Source organism: Squalius cephalus (assembly GCF_949319135.1).
Source record: "Squalius cephalus genome assembly, chromosome: 21".
NCBI classification, from domain to species: Eukaryota; Metazoa; Chordata; class Actinopteri; order Cypriniformes; family Leuciscidae; genus Squalius; species Squalius cephalus.
In genome coordinates, this window is record NC_137142.1 from 12,687,509 (window position 1) to 12,707,210 (window position 19,702).

At 38.2% G+C, this 19,702-nt stretch overlaps 1 protein-coding gene across 1 annotated transcript in view; it reads left to right on the forward strand.

Annotated features, from left to right (window-relative positions):
• The window catches only part of pcdh15a (protocadherin-related 15a), a 231,075-nt gene that overhangs the window by 170,724 nt on the left and 40,649 nt on the right, over positions 1 to 19,702 (forward strand). Inside the window, exons 23-25 of the mRNA XM_079856369.1 lie at positions 13,674 to 13,783; positions 14,019 to 14,159; positions 16,248 to 16,375. Coding sequence (XP_079712495.1) covers positions 13,674 to 13,783; positions 14,019 to 14,159; positions 16,248 to 16,375 — 379 coding nt within the window. The remainder of the gene's footprint in view (positions 1 to 13,673; positions 13,784 to 14,018; positions 14,160 to 16,247; positions 16,376 to 19,702) is intronic.

Below are 19,702 nucleotides of genomic sequence, written 5' to 3' on the forward strand. Positions count from 1 at the left end.
AAGTGTTTGTACAAAAATTGCTGTAGTGCATAATGCACCATATCATGAACCAAACTCACTCAGATTGCTACAACCACATCATTAGGGCTGGGTATCGTTAAAAAAATTTCGATACCAATACCGATACCGATACCTTGATTTCGATACCGGTTCCTGAACGATACTTTTTTCGATACCAATTTTATGAAATCCATTTTAACAATATTACATAACACATTACCTCAGAAAAACTTTGGTTTTATTTTTTCAGTTTGACTCATGCTCCTTAGCCAGTGCACAAAGGAACAAATAACAATTTTTTATATATATATATATATAAAGAGCTCATGCTCACCAAAACTGAATTTATTTGATCAAAATTACAGTAAAACTTGTAACATTGTGAAATAGTATTACAATTTAAAATCTTATTTGAATATATTTCGAAATGTAATTTATTCTTGTGATGTCAAAGCTGAATTTTCAGAGTTATTACTTCAGTGTCACATGATCCTTCAGAAATATGAAAACAGTTTGCTGCTTAATATTTTGGAACTATGATACATTTTTTCTTAGATGAATAAAAATTTCAAAAGAACAGCATTTATTTGAAACAGAAATCTGTTGTAACATTACACATGTTTTAAGGTCATTTTTGATCACTTGAATGCATCCTTACTGAAAAAAAATGTACTGACTAACCAACACATTTTTGAACGGCAGTGTACATTCATTATTGCAATATAAACACTGTCAGAGTGATCAACAAGGTATCTCTTCATTTACCAGTCGAAGACGGAGCAACTTTTTGCTCGTTTACTCCGTGCACTGTCAAGGTCCTCATCATATCTGTCGCGGTACCGGTCTTTGCAGCAATTAGCAATTATTTTACCGCAAGTTCTGCATCGCGCGCTGTTGGCATCGAACCTGGAGAAATGTAGCCACACTTTTGATCGACTTAGGGTATTGTGTGTGTGCTCGCGTCTCATATGAGTATGTGCGCGGAGAGTTTGTGTGTGTGTGTTCGCGTACGTGCGCGAGTTTGTGTGTGTGTGTGCTCGCGTCTCATGAGTATGTGCGTGGACAGTTTGTGTGCGCGCGCGCGTCTCATATGATGTGCGCGGAGAGTTCCGTGTGTGTAGAGTTTGCGTGTACGTGCGTGAGCGACTTTAGGTGTGTCGTTGTGCATTTTATTTGTATTTGTTTGAGCCATAGACTGTAAAAAAATATGGACCACGCCCCTTCGCTCTCTTCCATTGATGAGAACTGAAGCCGCCAGTGTCCCGATATGGCGCTGACATATTGGAACTTGAGTCTGCGCAGTAGCGATCTCGGGACCAGACCTGCGCAGTAGTGAGCAGGAAGTAAAGCCGCGAAATCAACGCTCCGCCCTCACTCTCGCAGGGAAAGTGCATTCTGCACATTTTTTTAAAAATTGATTGCAGTACGACAAGAGGCTTGTTAAAATAAAGTAAATACAATCTCCTCAGTCCTCCGAAGATCCCGAAAAAAATGTCCGCTGGTGCTTCAGTGACTACTTCGCTCAGAGAACCTGTCAATCACAGCTGTCAATCATGACGTTACACCACCGCATCACGTAACTAACTAAAAACCAACTTATTTTTGAAACAGACACTTGAACTTACATCAGCGTGATAAAAACGACAGCAAATGAAAGAAACCACCTTTGGAAAAAAGATATTTGAAGTGTATTTAATTGTTTAGTTGGTCTCACGTCCCGTTAAATAACACGGGGAGGCGGGACTTATAACCTATACTAGGACCAGTCACCGGGGGGCGATCGAGACGTTTTGGCTTCACTTTTCAGGGCTTGTGCGGCACGCTTGGTTTGAGCACTGACGTTGACGAGTTAACCCCTTAGGTATCGAAATCTGGTACCGAACAACAAGTCATTTTTCGATACTCGATAGTATCGAGGCAATTCGGTCGGTAGGCCCTACCTAAAAAGTATCGAACTCGGTACCCAGCCCTACACATCGTGGTTTCTCGCACACATCATAGTTTTTCATCATATGATTCATGTGGGTCATTTCCATAAAGCTAAACTAATGTACTTATGGTTTAAAACTGTCTTCAACTGCTTGTTAACAAAACATATCTAATCAGCCAATCACATGGCAGCAACTCAATGCATGTAGGCATGTAGGTCAAGACATAAAAGTGTATATAAGAAACCAAAAAGTGTATTTAAAGTTTTCACTCATCTCTTCTACTGTTAACATACAAGTTAACATGCAATTGCATAAAATCCCACTTTACACATATATGTAGTAGAGCTAAATGGATTGTGCGATTATGTGAATTGTAAATGCAATGAGAGTATGACAATGAGAAGATTACAGATGTGCTGCTGAAGATAACTATGAGCTATTGTGTGTGAGAGTGTTGCAGTAACTCATTTCCATTAAAAGATGCTCCTCTTTGAGTTTCTGGCTATTTCTGTCCTCTGTGATCCCCATGGTAACCAGCATGAAACTGAGCATCGCTGAGATTTCAGCGTGACCTCGGCTTCTCGCTGTCAGTGTTGCATTTGACTGCTGCAGTGCCCTATTGTCTCAGAGACAGAGCAAAGCGCTTCACCCCGTTTATGTTGCAGAGAAACCCAGGCAGTCAGCAGCTCTTTGTCGAGATCTCTCAGTGATGGCTGTATTTTGACTGTTGTACAATAGAGACAAGAGTGTCATGCCCACCCACTTCTGATGGCTGGCGTGTGGCTCTTAAAGCACAGAGACTTTCACAACATCTGTGAGAGAACCAGAACTGTGACACTTAATTCAGATAAACTTTCCTTTTTTTGTCACACTTAATAACAGGAGCTTTGTCTCACACTAAAGCCACACTACAGTCCTACTTTCTGCCATTTTTTATAACGTAAGAGAGACTGACAGCAAAAATATTAGTGATTGGTAAAGATAACTTGTGTAATGCATACAGTGGCGTTCAAAAGTTTGGAGTCGGTAAGATTTTTTTTACATTTTTTTAAAAGAAGTCTTTTCTGGTCATCAAGGCTGCATTTATTTGGTCCAAAATACTTTAAAAACAGCAACATTGTTTTTTTTAATTTAAAATAACTTTTCTATTGTAATATATTTTAAAATGTATTTGTAATTTATTCCTGTGATGGCAAATCTGAATTTTAACTTCTAACAGAGGAATTTGCATCAAGTCAACCGTTATTTATGTAGCACATTTAAAAACAGCATAAGTTGACCCAAAGTGCTTTAAAGATCAAGCAAGAAAAAAAAACTACTAATCTAAATATAAAGCATAATACAATAAATTAATACATTTAAATACAACATCATATATTTTATCCGCTTCAAACCCTATTCTGTAATCTATTCAAAAGCCACAGAAAAAGATATAATAATAATAATAATTTGTGGTAACACTTTATTTTACAGGTTCCTTGTTACATATGTTACATGTACTTACCATAGTAATAACTAACCCTCAACCAAATCCTAATCCTACCCTAAACCTATAGGAAGTACATGTAGTTGCCTAATATTACTCACTACTTAAATATATAATTACACTGTAACAATGACACCTTAAAATAAAGTGTAACATATTTTGTTACATATATAGAGCACTTTTCCTCTGAAGTGCTTTACATAGAAGGGGGAAATCTTCTCAACCACCACCAATGTGCAGCATTCACTTGGATGATGCAACAACAGCCATATTGCTCCAGAACGCCCACCACACACCAGTTTATTGGTGGAGATAAGACAGAGTGATTCCGAGTGAACCCAATCAGTATATATGTGGATGATTAGGAGGCCATTATGATGGACAGAGGCCAATGGGCAAATTTGGCCAGGATGCTGGGGTAAAACCGGCATCATTTTTTTTTTTTTTTTTTTTTAGAAGGACATCCTGGAATTTTTAATGACCACATAGTTTCAGGACCTTGGTTTAACGTCTCATCCGAAGGACGGCTTCAAAAGATGGCTTATTTTTAAAGAAGATTAAAAAATGGCAAGTAATGAAAATGACCTTACATGGAAGGGGAGAATATTCCATAATTTAGGATATATCTGATATACCTCAAGCGAAATCAAAGAACGTACTGATGTGATGAACAAAATCAAGCCGAAACCGAAGTTCGTTTGGAGATCGTTTTGGGAGTTCGATAAAGCTTGCCAAAGCGAACTTTCCAGAAAAGTTCAATAAAAAAGTTTCACTTGCAACTCTTCTCTTGTTCATTTTATCTGTTCAGTCGGTTGAGGTCAGTTGTCCTCGATCGAAAACATGAACACACTGGAGAGCCACTTTATAGTAGAAAATTAAGTTGTACTTCTGATGAAACAAGACAATGGCACTGTTTTTCATGTTTAATACTTTAACGCTGCTTGATTTTAAGCATTCTATTGTATAAAGTGCTATACATAAACGCGACATGACTTTATTGAAGTGCCGAATTGCAGAGCTCGTGCAAACATATCCACATTGCTATGATGACCAGATGTTTTTCTTATGCTTTATTAAAAAAGATCTGGCTGTTTTCTCAACTTTGTTATTGAGAGGAAAGCACTCAGCACATATTTAAATATATGCAACATCTAAACGTCACTTTCAGCAGTGTGGGCAAATGTTCGCTAACAGTTTTGCTGCTCACGTATTTCGTATTTCGTTTTACCCATAGACTGTAAAAAAATATGGACGTAGTGTCCGTGACGTCACCCGTAGGTTTCTGAAGAGCATTTTTGAAGCCTAAAGTGGGCGGAGCCGTCCGTCGCCATCTTGGCCTTGCGTCACTCCCGGATAACAGAAAATAGGCAAACAGGCGGGGCGTGACTGGAGCTGAAAAGAGTGTGCAAAGATATGAGCCTGGCTATCTGAAATCACCTAGCTCGACGTGATCGAGTTAGCTGATGATGTAAAGCCAATTAAAAGTTCCTGTTTTTGCCCCTCGAAATATTATAATAGTTGAAATACATGGCTACAAGTGAGACTGTGTATTACTTCGAGAGTGTTTGTGTGTGACAGTGATTTATGTGCATACATGTCAGTCACTTTATTGCACGGACGGAGAAAGCGCCGACGCCTGCATGATTTCATCTGACGGTACATAAGCATATTATAATCCATCTGTTCCGTGAGAGCAGAACGAACGAGCCTTTATTGACGTTTTAAATTTGAAAACCCCAAAAAGCAACGAAATTGTCAGACATCCATTAGTGCATGTTCACAGAGGAAAACAACTGAAATACAGCGCTGGGGTGCGTTTCCCGAAAGCATCGTTGGCCAACTATGGTCGCAAGTTCCGTCGTTACCAATAGAGTTCAATGGACATTGCGATGAACTTGCGACCATAGTTGGCCAACGATGCTTTCGGGAAACACACCCCTGGTTGTTCTCTCAAACGATACTCGACGTAATCCAAAGACATGGGCTTTGTACCCAAGTATTAAATTGTATGAAATAATCCCGAAAAAAAGCACAAACACTGCAGAGAAGGCAAGTTCAGCAGCTAACATTTGCTGAGGTGAAGTGACGGAGCAGCAGACAAACGGCTAGCATTGACATCAGCGGGAATCCACCTGTCACTCAAGTGGCCACACCCTTAAATTTAAATATTAATCAACTAAACGGATGAGTTATAAAAAAATTCACCCCCCTCACAGTTGTTATGAAGGGCAAAATTAGCTGTATAGACCAAAGCCACAGAGAGAACCAGGCTGTAAACATGTTTTTTTCTGCTGTAAAGTTGGTAATTTTAACATGAGGGAGATACAGATTTGACTCACTTCTGCAGCCAGGCCAAGCGGCCAGTTAATGAATTGCAGTTTAACTCACTTCCGTGTTGGTTTCAAGAGAGAGACGGGGAGGTTGCTGCTTGGTTTTACCCCTAAACGGAGAACGAAAAAGAACTTTGTGCGAGTACATCGGGGCCTTAAGGGTCACTAATGTATTGGGGCACTAAACCAAATAATGCCTTATACACAGAAATCAGAATTTTAAAATCTACCCAGAATTTCACCGCAAGCCAGTGTTGAGAAAACTGGGGAAACGTGATCCCTCTTTCTTAACCCCGTTAACAGCATGGCTGCTGCGTTTCGGACTAGCTGTAAATGGGATAACGCAGTTTGTGGCTGACCAATGTACAATGAGTCAAACCTTGATGAAATAAGTAAGTGGATCACAATTTCAAAGTTAAATATAGGAAAGAAAATGTTTTATTTTAGGGATAAATCTCATGTGGTTAAAAACTAGTCTTGACAACAGCACTGATCTGCATATTGAAAAGTAAAGATTGGTCAAATATCACTCCAAGACTCCTCACATGATCTTGTATGTTTTACAACAATAAACCTAACTGGGCAACTAGGCCAGGCAAGCAAGACAAAGAGGAACCTAAGATCAAGACTTCGGTTTTGCTCTCATGTAATTGTAATAAATTATTTGCCAGCCAATGTTTAATATTTTTTCAGCAATTTAGAGCATGCACAGATGAACAATTCCTGTCTACACTCACTGACAAATAAAATTGTGAATCGTCAGCAATGACAAGATTTGCTGTATTTCTGAAAAATAAAGCTCAGGAGAAGCATGAACAGTGAAAATAACAAGAGTCCTAAGATTGACACTTGAGGGACACCACAGTGAACGCAACACTTAGATCTAATAAAAAAGGATGCGAGTCCATGGAGAGTAGAATATCATTAGTGACCTTTAATAATGCAGATTCAGTGCTGTGCAAATGTCTGAAACCAGACTGAAATGTATCTAATATGTTAAATGTATTTAGTTTTGACATAAAAGGCAGTTTGGAGATGGTTCTGTAGTTGTTGTGCATTGCTGGATCCAAGAAAACTGTGTAGAATTGCATTTACCCTTGCTCAGCAGGGATCACTGGTGATCCCAGATTATTGATGTTCAAAATGCATTACTCTTCAAAACATCACACTCTTACTTGATCTGGACAAAATCAGCATCACAAGAAAGGTTTAAGACTCCAGCTTCGATATTTGACCACTGTTTATGATTAACCCTCTGGGGTCTGAGCTGTTTTCTGGGCCCTGGAGGTGTTCTGACATGCTCTGACATTTGTGGTTATTTCTGTTACTTGTGACATTTTCATGGCTAAAGTCTAATTACACTGTATTCAGCACAAACTCTGCTACAATAATATATCAGCAGCATGTATGTAAAAGTTTGTAGTTTTGAGATAATGACATTTATGCGTGGTTTGTGAAAATGCAAAAAAAAAATTCTCACTGAAATAAGGCCATGAAACCCATACTGATTATTTCTTCACAAGACTTTTGAAAATTGTATGACGTAGCCTAGAATATCTGCTCTAAAACTATGTGAAAATCACCCTGACTGCTCATTCAGAGAAGACAATATATTGATTTAAAATTTTTACGACTTGTTTTGTGTGAGAAAGCTTTATGCGGAAGGTCATTAATATGTAAGCTTTTCACACCTGAGAAAGACAAAGACCCTCCCCTAATGGCCCTATTAGGAGCTATCAGGCCCTGTCATTCTGAGCAACCTTTCACAAAGAATGAGGAGATTTAAAAAAGAATGGCTTTTAGATTGTTTGGATTTATTTACAACACAACATAATCCAAAGATACACAACAAATGACAAAAAAGCACTTATTGAAAACAATGATCCAAAGACAGAGACCTTTCTGCCATTCCTAAAAACATTGTACATACCTTTCATTTCCAAGGTGTTTGATTTTCACTTTACCATGTTCATGTACAGAGACTCATGTGAATGTTGAAGTCAGCAGGACTCAGTGGCATCTGGGCCCTGAAAGAAAAAAAAAAGTGAACATACTGATATTAAGAGAAAGGCCTTCACGATTTTGGGAATAAATTTTAGATTTTTTTGGGAATAAATTTTTGATTTTTTTTTGGTTAAAATTGCTTTTTAACCCTCTGGGGTCTGAGCTGTTTTCTGGGCCCTGGAGGTGTTCTGACATGCTCTGACATTTGTGCTTATTTCTAGCCTGGCTAACGTCAGACCACTTTCTCTTTGAGACGTGGTCTGGATACTACATGTTCATTTTCTCGTATTTGAGGCGTGGTTTACGAATGCCCAGAGCCGTTTATTGGGCGCTACAAATGTCTATCAAATGCGCCTGTACGTAGCTCATAGCCAATCGTTTCAAATTATACCAGATGACGTATGTAGAGCGACAGATATTCAACGAAGAAGACGACGATGGGTCAGAGATTTATGTGTACACCAGAGAGTCCTGCACGGGTCCGATTTTGTAAATCCGCACCCGACCCGTTTTCCAACAGCAGCACTAATAAAAATCTGCACCGACCCGCTTAAAATAGAACCGACACCCGACCCGCACCCGAAATAAAATCAGTTTAGACTATCACATTATAGACACACTTACAAAAATGTTTATTGCCAGGTCATACAGAAGTTATTACACGACAATTAACACAAGGACAACTTCAGCCGAAGCTGTCAAAAGGCCGATACATGAAGAACATGGCTAACGTTACCACACAAATCGAACAGACGCGGCTACACCACTATGCCACGCAATTTCGTCTAGCCTACATCTGACAATTTTGGGTTCAAACACGCCCTGCACACCACACATACTAACAGTGTTAAATATGAAAAATACCGTTCGATAGAACGGCTTTGTTACCAGTTATCTGCGTGCTTCCTCATGGATGAAGTTCCACATTTGCGGCTATCCAACACGAAAATGTTTGCAGCAAAGCTTTTTACAATATTTTCTTCAGATAACTCCAAATTTCTCCCACACACTGGACTTGATTTTTGATGACGTATTGTCGACAACTTTACAATCTCCACTAGCTATTCTTTTCTTCAACTCCTCAGCATCTATCTCGACGACTGCAAGCAGATCGCGCGCGCGGTTATGATGAATTTTTAAAAGTGGAAGTAGCCTAGGTAATGTTATAGATCCTGGGAGGGCGTGGCGCGTCGGCACAAATAAACTGATGTGGATTTTAAATTATTTTATCAACTTGAAATACAGGCATATTTTTGTAGATGTGTTTGCTTGCTAAACTAAATATGCATATATTTTTACATCTGTCATGTTGGATCCATAGATAAACAAACTGCTTCGGTGTGTCGCATATACTTCGTCATCGTCTTGCTGCTCCCTCCCCGTTCTGTGATTGGTTCCCTATTTCAGGGGAAAAATTAGCCCATGGTAGCCAGACTACCTTGCAGCGTGAATAAAATCGCGCTGCTCAAGGCAGTATGGGGAAACCCAGGCTAGCTTATTTCTGTTACTTGTGACATTTTCATGGCTAAAGTCTAATTACACTGTATTCAGCACAAACTCTGCTACAATAATATATCAGCAGCATGTGTGTAAAAGTTTGTAGTTTTGAGATAATGACATTTATGCGTGGTTTGTGAAAATACAAAAAAAAATTCTCACTGAAATAAGGTCATGAAACCCATACTGATTATTTCTTCACAAGACTTTTGAAAATTGTATGACGTAGCCTAGAATATTTGCTCTAAAACGATGTGAAAATCACCCTGACTGCTCATTCAGATAAGACAATATATTGATTTAAAATTTTTACGACGTGTTTTGTGCCACAAAGCTTTATGCGGGAGCTCATTAATATGTAAGCTTTTCTCACCTGAGAAAGACAAAGACCCTCCTCTAACTGCCCTATTAGGAGCTATCAGGCCCCTATCATTCTGAGCAACCTTGCACAAAGAATGAGGAGATTTAAAAAAGAATGGCTTTTAGATTGTTTGATTTATTTACAACACAACATAATCCAAAGATAACCAATGATCCAAAGACAGAGACCTTAGTGCCATTCCTAAAAACAAGAGAAAGGCCTGCACGATTTTGGGAATACATTTTAGATTTTTCTGGTTAAAATTGCTTTTTAAAATTCACAGAATACACACACACACACACACACACACACACACAAATGTTTCCAACAATAATATAATGAACACCAGGTTTGTTGTGCCTTGTAGGCATAGGCTATGCGCAGTGCTGCATAAAATAATAATAACAATAACCATAGCAGCCTATAAATCTTCCAAAATATTTCAGTAACAACTAAGCTAGAGAAAAATATATTGATTATCATGTTACTTCAAATGTTTCCATTCGTTATGATGATATGAAATGAGATAATAGTAAAAACATGAAGCCGTCTGGTGCGTTTTGCTTTTCGAATGTATCAAATACATTCAAACGCGATCGCGCTCAAATATAAAACATTATGGTTACCATATACATATCTACGTTTGAGCAGATATCCACAAACACAGTAACAGTAAACACGGGTCTAAATATTATAATATTCACCATATATCTAGCAACAGTTCAACTGCAATGTGAAATTTATGCAACAATAACAAACTAATATGTAAGAATTTCTTACCTGTATCTTTCTTGTCTTCAAATCGCATTCTTCTTCTTCTGAGGTAGCCTAAATCCAATGTAAGCTCACGGTGCGCCTTTCAAACTCGACGAAAAACAGAGACTTGTGAAGTGTTTTGGTGTTTTGTTTTTGAGGTAATGAGCCCGATCGCGTTCCATGTGGAGATTTGCATGTGAATCTCTTTTGCGTGGGCGTGTTCAAATTAAAAGTAATTAGGAAGCGTTTGAGAAGCTGGACATCTTGTTGGTTTTATACAAATTACTTAAACAGAGAATATTTGTTTTCAGTTTGAATCCGATCATTTAAAAGTACACACTTAAATGTTTATAAAGGTATATGGCTCATAAATGTGTGACAAGTATTCGCTGAGTTTTGTTTCAGTTTATAGACGTGCTCAAGAAAAAAAAGTTCACCGCGACGGAGAGGCAGAACGCACACCCTGTTTATTTTCTTTATTTTACAAAAGCACAATGTTTTGATTTGATTGTAAGTGGACACATACAAAAGTAGAAATATCACAGATTCCTTTTTTATATTTCTTTTTTCTGTATGACCATAAATGACGGAGAAATTTAAGTTTATTGTGGTACAATGTGAAGAAAATCCAGCAAAACGCGCGGGCGCGTTTGCCGACCTCAGAGGGTTAAAATTCACAGAATACACACACACACAAATGTTTCCAACAATATATAATATAATGAACACCAGGTTTGATGTGCCTTGTAGGCATAGGCTATGCGCAGTGCTGCATAAAATAATAATAACAATAACCTATAGCAGCCTATAAATCTTCCAAAAGATTTCAGTAACAACTACACTAGAGAAAAATATATTGATTATCATATGTTACTTCAAATGTTTCCATTCGTTATGATGATATGAAATGAGATAATAGTAAAAACATGAAGCTGTTTGGTGCGTTTTGCTTTTCAAACGCGATCGCGCTCAAAAATATGAAACATTCAAACGCGATCGCGCTCCAAAATATGAAACATTATGGTTACCATATACATACGTTTGAGCAGATATCCACAAACACAGTAACAGTAAACACGGGTCTAAATATTATAATATTCACCATATGTCTAGCAACAGTTCAACTGCAATGTGAAATTTATGCAACAATAACAAACTAATATGTAAGAATTTCTTAGCTTACATCTTTCTTGTCTTCAAATCGCGTTCTTCTTCTTCTGAGGTAAATCCATTGTAAGCTCACGGCACGTCTTTCAAACTCGACGAAAAGCAGAGACTTGTGAAGTTTTTTCGTGCTTTGTTTTTGAGGTAACGAGCGCGTTCGCGTTCCATGTGGTGATTTGCATGTGAATCTCTTTTGTGCGCGTGGCCGTGGTCAAATTAAAAATGAGCAAGCGTTTGAGATACTGGACATCTTGTTGGTTTTATACAAATCACTTAAACAGAGAATATTTGTTTTCAGTTTGAATCCGATCATTTAAAAGTACACATTTAAATATTTATAAAGGTATATGGCTCATAAATGTGTGACAAGTATTCGCTGAGTTTTGTTTCAGTTTATAGACGTGCTCAAGAAAAAAAAGTTCACCGTGACAGGGAGGCAGAAAGCACACCCTGTTTATTTTCTTTATTTTACAAAAGCACAATGTTTTGATTTGATTGTAAGTGGACACATACAAAAGTAGAAATATCACAGATTCTTTTTTTATATTTCTTTTTCCTGTATGACCATAAATGACGGAGTAATTTAAGTTTATTGTGCTACAATGTGAAGAAAATCCAGCAAAACGCGCGGGCGCGTTTGCCGACCCCAGAGGGTTAATAACAGTCTGGTTAATTTTGAGTCTTGAACTGTAAACTCTCAAGGGTTGGCTTTCTAAATACATGTTGGTTATGTGTCTATTCAGAATGACTTATGAGCAGCAACCTTTTTATTTTGGGTATGTCACGTATGCAGCACTTGCCAAAATTGGGGGTGATGAGGAAGGAACTGCTTGGAAAAACTCCACTTGCTAATGAGCTGTTCATTATAGCTGTCACACTGGAACTGATAGTCATAAAAACTTCTTTAAAAAGGCACGGAGAAAGAATATCCAGCTTATAGCTTGAGCATTTCCTCTTGGAGACTACATCTGCTAATTGTTCTGATGTAACTGGTTCAAAATGAGTCAGAGAGCTGGACAGGGTAGGAATTAATGGTTGATCAAAAGGAGTAGGTACAATTCCACCTTTCTTTTTGGTTGGGTTTAAAACGGAATCAATTGCATTGAACAAAACATTTGGCCGATTTGCACTATCAGATATTAATATAGAGGAAAAACATGGATTTAGCCTCCTTTACAGCTCTCTGGTAGTTTTTTAAACATTCTTTTAGGATGTCATAAGATATCTGAAGCTCGTCTTATTTCCACTTATGCTCACCTTTTCTGCACGCTTGTCTGAGAGTGCGAGTAACATCGTTTAACCAAGGCTGGGAGACACACTTAGTCCTCCCAAGCTTAAGTGGAGCGACATTATCAAGTGTGAAAGTACAAGATTTATTAAAAACTTCAACCAGTGATTCGGTGTCGATTCTAGCCAAGACATCATCTGTGAAATGCGTTAGATAAAATTCTGAAAACATATTGGCAGGAGACAAGTGAATGGACCCGGAGTGCAGTTAGGGCTGAGAAAATGTAGGCCGGGGCACTAACATTATTGAATAATGGTCAGAAATACCAATATCTAAGATCTCTAAATCGGACACACAAAGACCATACGATAAGATTTGGGACAAGTGCGCAGAAAGCAGGACCCATCAATTGAAAAAAATATGTTCAGCCTTTGACATCAATTTAAAAAAGAAATGGAGAGTGTTTTTTTAAAGTCTTTATTTTTACAAACCAAACTATTGATGATAGTTAAGCATTTTAGCTTTATCATTTTATCATTTGCCATGTTTAGCCATGTTTTCATCTGAACAGACCTTTGACCTTTCAGTTGAGAATCACTAGCATAGACAAAAGCTTTAGAAATTGATTTTTCTTTAGTCCCATGATTCATGTATGCTGCTTTTGAATGCAGTAATTAAACTCTCTTCACCTCTTAAAGCGAAGTCCTTCAGTTCTTTCTGCACTTTCTGTAGGTCTTTCGTGGGGGTGTAGGGCTTATTGAACTGCTCTGATGTTTATGCAAGATATAACAGTAAAATTACATTTCTATAACAGTAATCACATGAGAAATGACCTCCGCTACCTTCAGCTGTGTGTTGTTTAAGTGCTGAATGAAGTGTGTCATTTGCTCTGGTTTAATTCTGCTGTGTTGTGCAGGTTTAGTCCTGTAAGTGAGAACGCTCCTGTCGGGACGCCTGTGGGATTGATTCTGGCCGTAGCTGTCAACACCACCGTCTTTTACTCTATAGTGGATGGAAATGATGGAGGTGAGTAACCTGTATGCAAATGTGGTTCTTCAGTAAATTTGGTCAAATTCATCTTAAATTTAGAATAAAATGTAGAACAAACTGGAACCAACCAGCGCATATAGTTCCTGGTTGAGGTGGACTACAGGGGATTTGTGAATAAAAAATATACAACCGTGAATTTCTAGTGGTTTGAGCGCTCATCATTGGTGTAGAAGACACTGTGAACTGTTTTCTGATCAGTTTGTGTTTGCAGGTGTGTTCAGAGTCAATAACCGCACCGGGATCGTCTACACAAATAAATCTCTGGACTACGAGACTGTGATCAGTTATGTACTCCGTGTGCAGGCTGATTCCCTCGAGATCATCCTTGCCAACCTACGCGCTCCCTCCAAAAGTAAGAACAAAACTAAAGCACATATTCCCAAGAATATTGTAAAGAATTTTATTCGGAGAGATCTTGCAGCTTTATAGTAAAGTAAATGAAAGATATAAAAGTCATTATATTGAAAAAAATATGTGTATAGAATAGTATATGACCACACGTTTCAAATAAAATTCTAAGTTAAGACATATTCTGGTGAATCTTACAAAATCTGTCAAGAAGCAATTAGACACTGTTTGAAAAACCCATGCACTCTTTTTGCAAAACTATAAACACATTTGCACTCATTAAAACACATTTCAGACTGTGATGCACTTGTGTTGCAAAAAGCTAAACGCAGGCAAAAGTTAAACACAAATAAAACACAGTTGTCATCGTTTACACACAATGACTCAAACTTGTTCACACTTATTTCTAATGATGTGATCAAACCAACTGTACAGAATAAGCCAGTTCAGCGTGCACAGGTGACACAGGTGCAATGAATGTTGATACAAACAGTAGATCTCAGAGGAGGGAGAGTATGTGTGAGAGGTGATGGACGAGAAGGAATAGGATGAGGATGAGTAAGAGCAAGGAGTATCAAGGCTGGATCTGTCAGACTAGAGGGTTTTTCCCTTTTCCTGGCAAGAGACGACATTACCTGTGATGTGGACAAAGTCCTCAGGCCAGAGCCAACAGGAAAACATGATGCTGAGACAGAATCAGTCTCTCACTGACTTTGTGCAGTTGAATGTACTGTAACATGCTTTATCAACATGTCTGTAAAACATATTCTTTGGGATTGCCCGATCTTTAATGTTATGAGACAGCGGGAGAGGAACATTAATTTGTGGGTTGAAAAACTATTAAATCTACAGGAATATATTTTAGTTTATGTAGTTCGATATAGATGCGGTTTTCTAACTCTGACTACTAGTAATAGTACACGCTCTGACCATCCTACTACTACTACTACTGTAACATGCTTTTCATTTAGAGCTTTTTTTTTTTAACCTTTTTGGCTTTTGCAGTTGGACTACTGTATTTTTACAGTATGCAAGTGCTGAATATACAGCCATTCATTACTATACATTATTCAGTATAATACTATACTTGCAGTGCATACAGTATACAATTTATTCACCTTACTACTTACTACTGTAAGTTGCGATTACTATACTTATTTTATGGGATTGCAAAATGAATTTAATCTGTTACAATGTACTTTTTTATGTAGTTTCTAGTGAATGATCTGTGTTTATATTTTGACTGGCTGTGTGTATGATCTGAAAGTGATTGATTTTGAGCACAGATCAATGTTCTTTGAATATAGTTTGAAGATTTGGTTTTGAGAAAGTGGGTGATGGTTTCGAGAAATGTGTTTTAGCAAATCAGAGAAGACTAACTAATGGGACCTCATTATAAAGTGTTTCAGGTGTTTCGGCGGAAAGGTAGTTTCAAGGACCAATTGCGAACGTCAGGCCCAGATTTCATGAATCAGTCAAATCCCAATGGATGAAAAAAGTCTCATCCTATATTTTTGTTGTTGTCGTTCAATATTTTGAACATTCACTCAGTAATGAGCCACATTATAGAAATTAAATGGGTTGCAAACTCCATTTCATGTTGACTTAGAAGTTTAGTGAGCACATCATAGGCCTCTAACAGGACAAACTTTACATGAGAGAGAGAGAGAGACAACATGTGTGTGTGTGTGTCCTGCCATGTGTCTTGCTTTCTCTTTGATATAAATGTTGTTGTACATAACAGGACTGGCTCACATTCTCTCTCTCTCTGACTTACCATCCTGTTTTTCTTCATTTCTCTCTTTTCTCTCTTATTGAGCAATGATATACAGCTTTTCATCTGCGCTTTCCCCTGTGTGCGCATAGATCCACTCAGATGACTTTATATATTGTTGTTTAATGCAGCAGAAGACAAATGCTTTCTGACAGAGCATATTTTTCACGTCTGCCACAGTGTGAAGAGGGTTGCTGAAGCTGTGTGTGTTTACATTAATGTTGCCTTTTTGGTTTTAACTGTGACAAATAGGGCTTATAGTTCCATAAACTGAGGTCTGTTTCTCCCGTGTGTGTGTGTGTGTGTGTTTAAATATAGCAAACACAGCTAAGGTATTTATCGACGTTCAGGATGAGAACGATCATCCCCCTGTCTTCACAAGGTCTCTTTACATCGGCGGTGTGACTGAAGACACTAAGACCTTCACCACAGTACTGAAAATTGTGGTGAGTATATGTGCATATGTTATGTGTTATTTATTCCTAGGCAGCGGTGTAGGAACAATCTGAAATGTTATGGGGCCACAATATAAACCTTAGGCTGGACTCATGAATATTTGTTAGGTTACATAATGCTGATTTGTTGAAGCTAGGTAAGTAGACACTTGCATTGACAAAAAAATGTTGGCCATTGTGTAGAACACAAAAGGAAACATTTTAAAGACTGTTCGCATGTTTGCCAATGGCAGTTTGTAGTGATCAAAAAAAGGTAAAGGTAAGAAAATAATTCATTTATGCAAATTAAAAATGTTTATGGATGAGTGAAAACATTGATGTTTTTTAACATGACTGTGGTATGAAGCATGTCGTGATTGTTAATGAGAGACAGATATCAGCGCCACGCGCGAGTCCCACGGATATAAAGGAATAAGAACATTTCATTCTACCGAACTAACTTACCCGCAAGTGCTGAATTACTACTCGCACAGGTCAGTTTATTAGACAAATTAAACTTGTGAGGTAACGCAGCGCTGTTTCACTTGGTCTACACTATCACACTAAACAGCATTTGAGTGTGTTGAAAGTTATAATGTTATTCTATGTGTTAGTTTGTTGGCTGTATGAGACTAGCAGTAAGCTAGATCAACATTAGAATAGCATACTGATCATATTCTAACATTTCATCATGTTGAGCTATATAACATTGATTAGTTTTATGTACATTTGCTCACCTCTACATTTGCGCGTCTCTGTCAAGTCGAAGTTTGTCACGGACGTGGAGCTCTCGGCATCTCGAAAACGCCATGCTGATATTGATCCTCGTTTTAGTTCTCCTTTTGTCCCAAAGTCTGCTTGCCATGGTCCATAATGTTTGAACGAAACAATAACAGCGTGAGCGTGCCGCTAGACGTAACGCAGTTGTCCACGTCTGTCGCCATGGTTACTATGGCAGTACGAGCGGAAACCAGGGATAACACGGATATTACGTCATTGACAGGCGACAAGTGGGACAGGGACGAGCCATTATTTAAAATTGGAATTTCACTGAAATTAAAAATCTTTGGGAACTTTTGGGATATTGTAAGTACACAACTGCAGGGAATATATTACACTGTGCAAGTGATTTTTGGATATTTTATTACAAAAATCTTACATATTGTAGCTTTAAGCACAATACTATCAGAATGCACTGGAACAATGGTTATTAATTCATGGGGTTTGGAAATGTTCTGCAGGTGTTGGTGTCTGCAGTATATTATATTTCATTTTTACAGAGGAGAACTTGCTGTTCACATCCTGACACACCTGTCAACACTATTGAATATCTTTCTCACTGTTGAAATCTACTCGCTTCCCCCCACTTCTTAGCAACTGTGCTTAGACAGCTTCTCTCTCCATTCTGACAATGTGGAAGACAAGTGACAGACACCTGTAAAATACCCACTGGGCTCTGTGTTCCCCTGCAAGGTGACCGTTATCTCATTAATTGAGTCTTTTAGCATCTATAAAAAGCATTAATGATAAATGGGGATTATTACATTTCTAGGTCATCGCAGAAGTGGAAACTGCAGAGTATTTATTTCTCTATCTCTGCCACCAAAGTTTTTCAAGGGATAGTTTGGCCAGCATATTACTTTATTTAAGAGCCAGAATTACTAACAGCTGGTGCCAGTGTAAACTCTTTTTTTTTTGCAATTAAAAACTACTGTCAGTTACTACAGACAAGTAGTGAAACATGGAAAGATGCGAACAGTTATTTTTGCGGCTGACCTCATTGCATATGCTTTTGTAGGAGTTTCCTACAATGTATGGTAAGAGAAAATTGTAATCATGCATCGTGATTTAGTCAATTTACTAGTATTTGAAGAATCGGTGTCGGGCTCTTGGAGAGAGAACTCTGATTGGCTGTTCAGCTTAGTGAACAAGTCAATGCATGAGAATTATAACAAATCAGCGAGCAAAGTAGTCAAAACGGTGCAGATAGAAGGCTGTTCTAATTTTACCTCATCTTACCAGAGTGTTCTTGGGCAAATAGGTGCAGAATGTGCATGCAAGTTGACAGTCAGCTGTAGTTCTCTCGGTGTGTTCAAGTGCAGCTTTTTTGCCCCGTGAGGCGACAACACAGTCGGCTTTCATCAGCGCTATAGTTCTTTGGCGTCGGTTTGGTGTGTCCCTACCCTTAAAGACCCCCTATGGTGAAAATCAAGTTTTTAATGTTGTTTATATGTCTATGTGCTGATTTTAATATGCTTTAAGGCAAACCATGTGCAAATTCATCAGTCAACAGCATTGCTGGCTATTAAAACCGCAGTGTACCAAAGACAGTCTTAAGAACGCGGTTTGAAACCGCCCGTTTCCTACCGTCACAAACATGTATCTAATCCCGTCAACGTGCGGAACGGGGCTTTTCTCCACTGACTTTCTATGATGTTCAAAGGATGCTGATTTTTAGAAGTCAGCTGAGACTCTGAGATGGCTAATGGGAACACGGTTTGTGTAACATTAGCTACACATTATTAGCAGTTCAATAATGTAGTCAAGCCAAAGGCTAGTCATATCAATTACCGTTATGTGTCCAACTTTGTAGAGAGCGATACATAAAACATTTCTATTCTGATACTTTGACCAGTAGACGAGCCTGTATAATTCACTCTTCCTCTTCTTCTGAATCAGTGTCTGGTTCAAACATATATGATTGAATTAAACCAGTATTTCCACTTGCCATTGTTTAGCAGCGTTTACTACAGTTGACCGAGCAGATCAGGTAGTCCGAGCTGGTGTGAGTGAGTGGAGGCGGGGACTAATTTGCATATTCATGGATCCACGTATAGGCCTACTAAATGAAGCAAGGGTGTAGAGTTACATTCAAACTATTTTACAGCATGAATAAATTATTTTTTTAAAGGAAAAACATTTAAATATGTCCTTTTGATTATCAAAGATGAGCTTTAAGGGATAAAATTATTGACTTTAACCAATTTTATGATTTATGGCTGTTGTAGTTTCTGCTAGGGGGAGGAACCGTAGAGAACAGAGAGCGCGTAGTAGAAGGAATAGAATTTTCTCCACTCGTGTTCATTTATTTGGAATGCCAGATGAAGAAAGACGTTATCCGAAAATATAATTTGCCAAGCCATATTATTTTTTAATTTGCGCTACTCTTTGGTAAACTGCGTTGGTCATTATGGAAATGAGCTGCTACTTCTCTGTTCCTTAATATGCGCATTGTCAGTAAATCAACCACAAAAGTTCCCACTCCCATCTGCGCTTTTATGGGATAGCGGTAATTATGGGATAGCACTCTAATTGGCCCTGTTTAGTAAATCTGGCCCA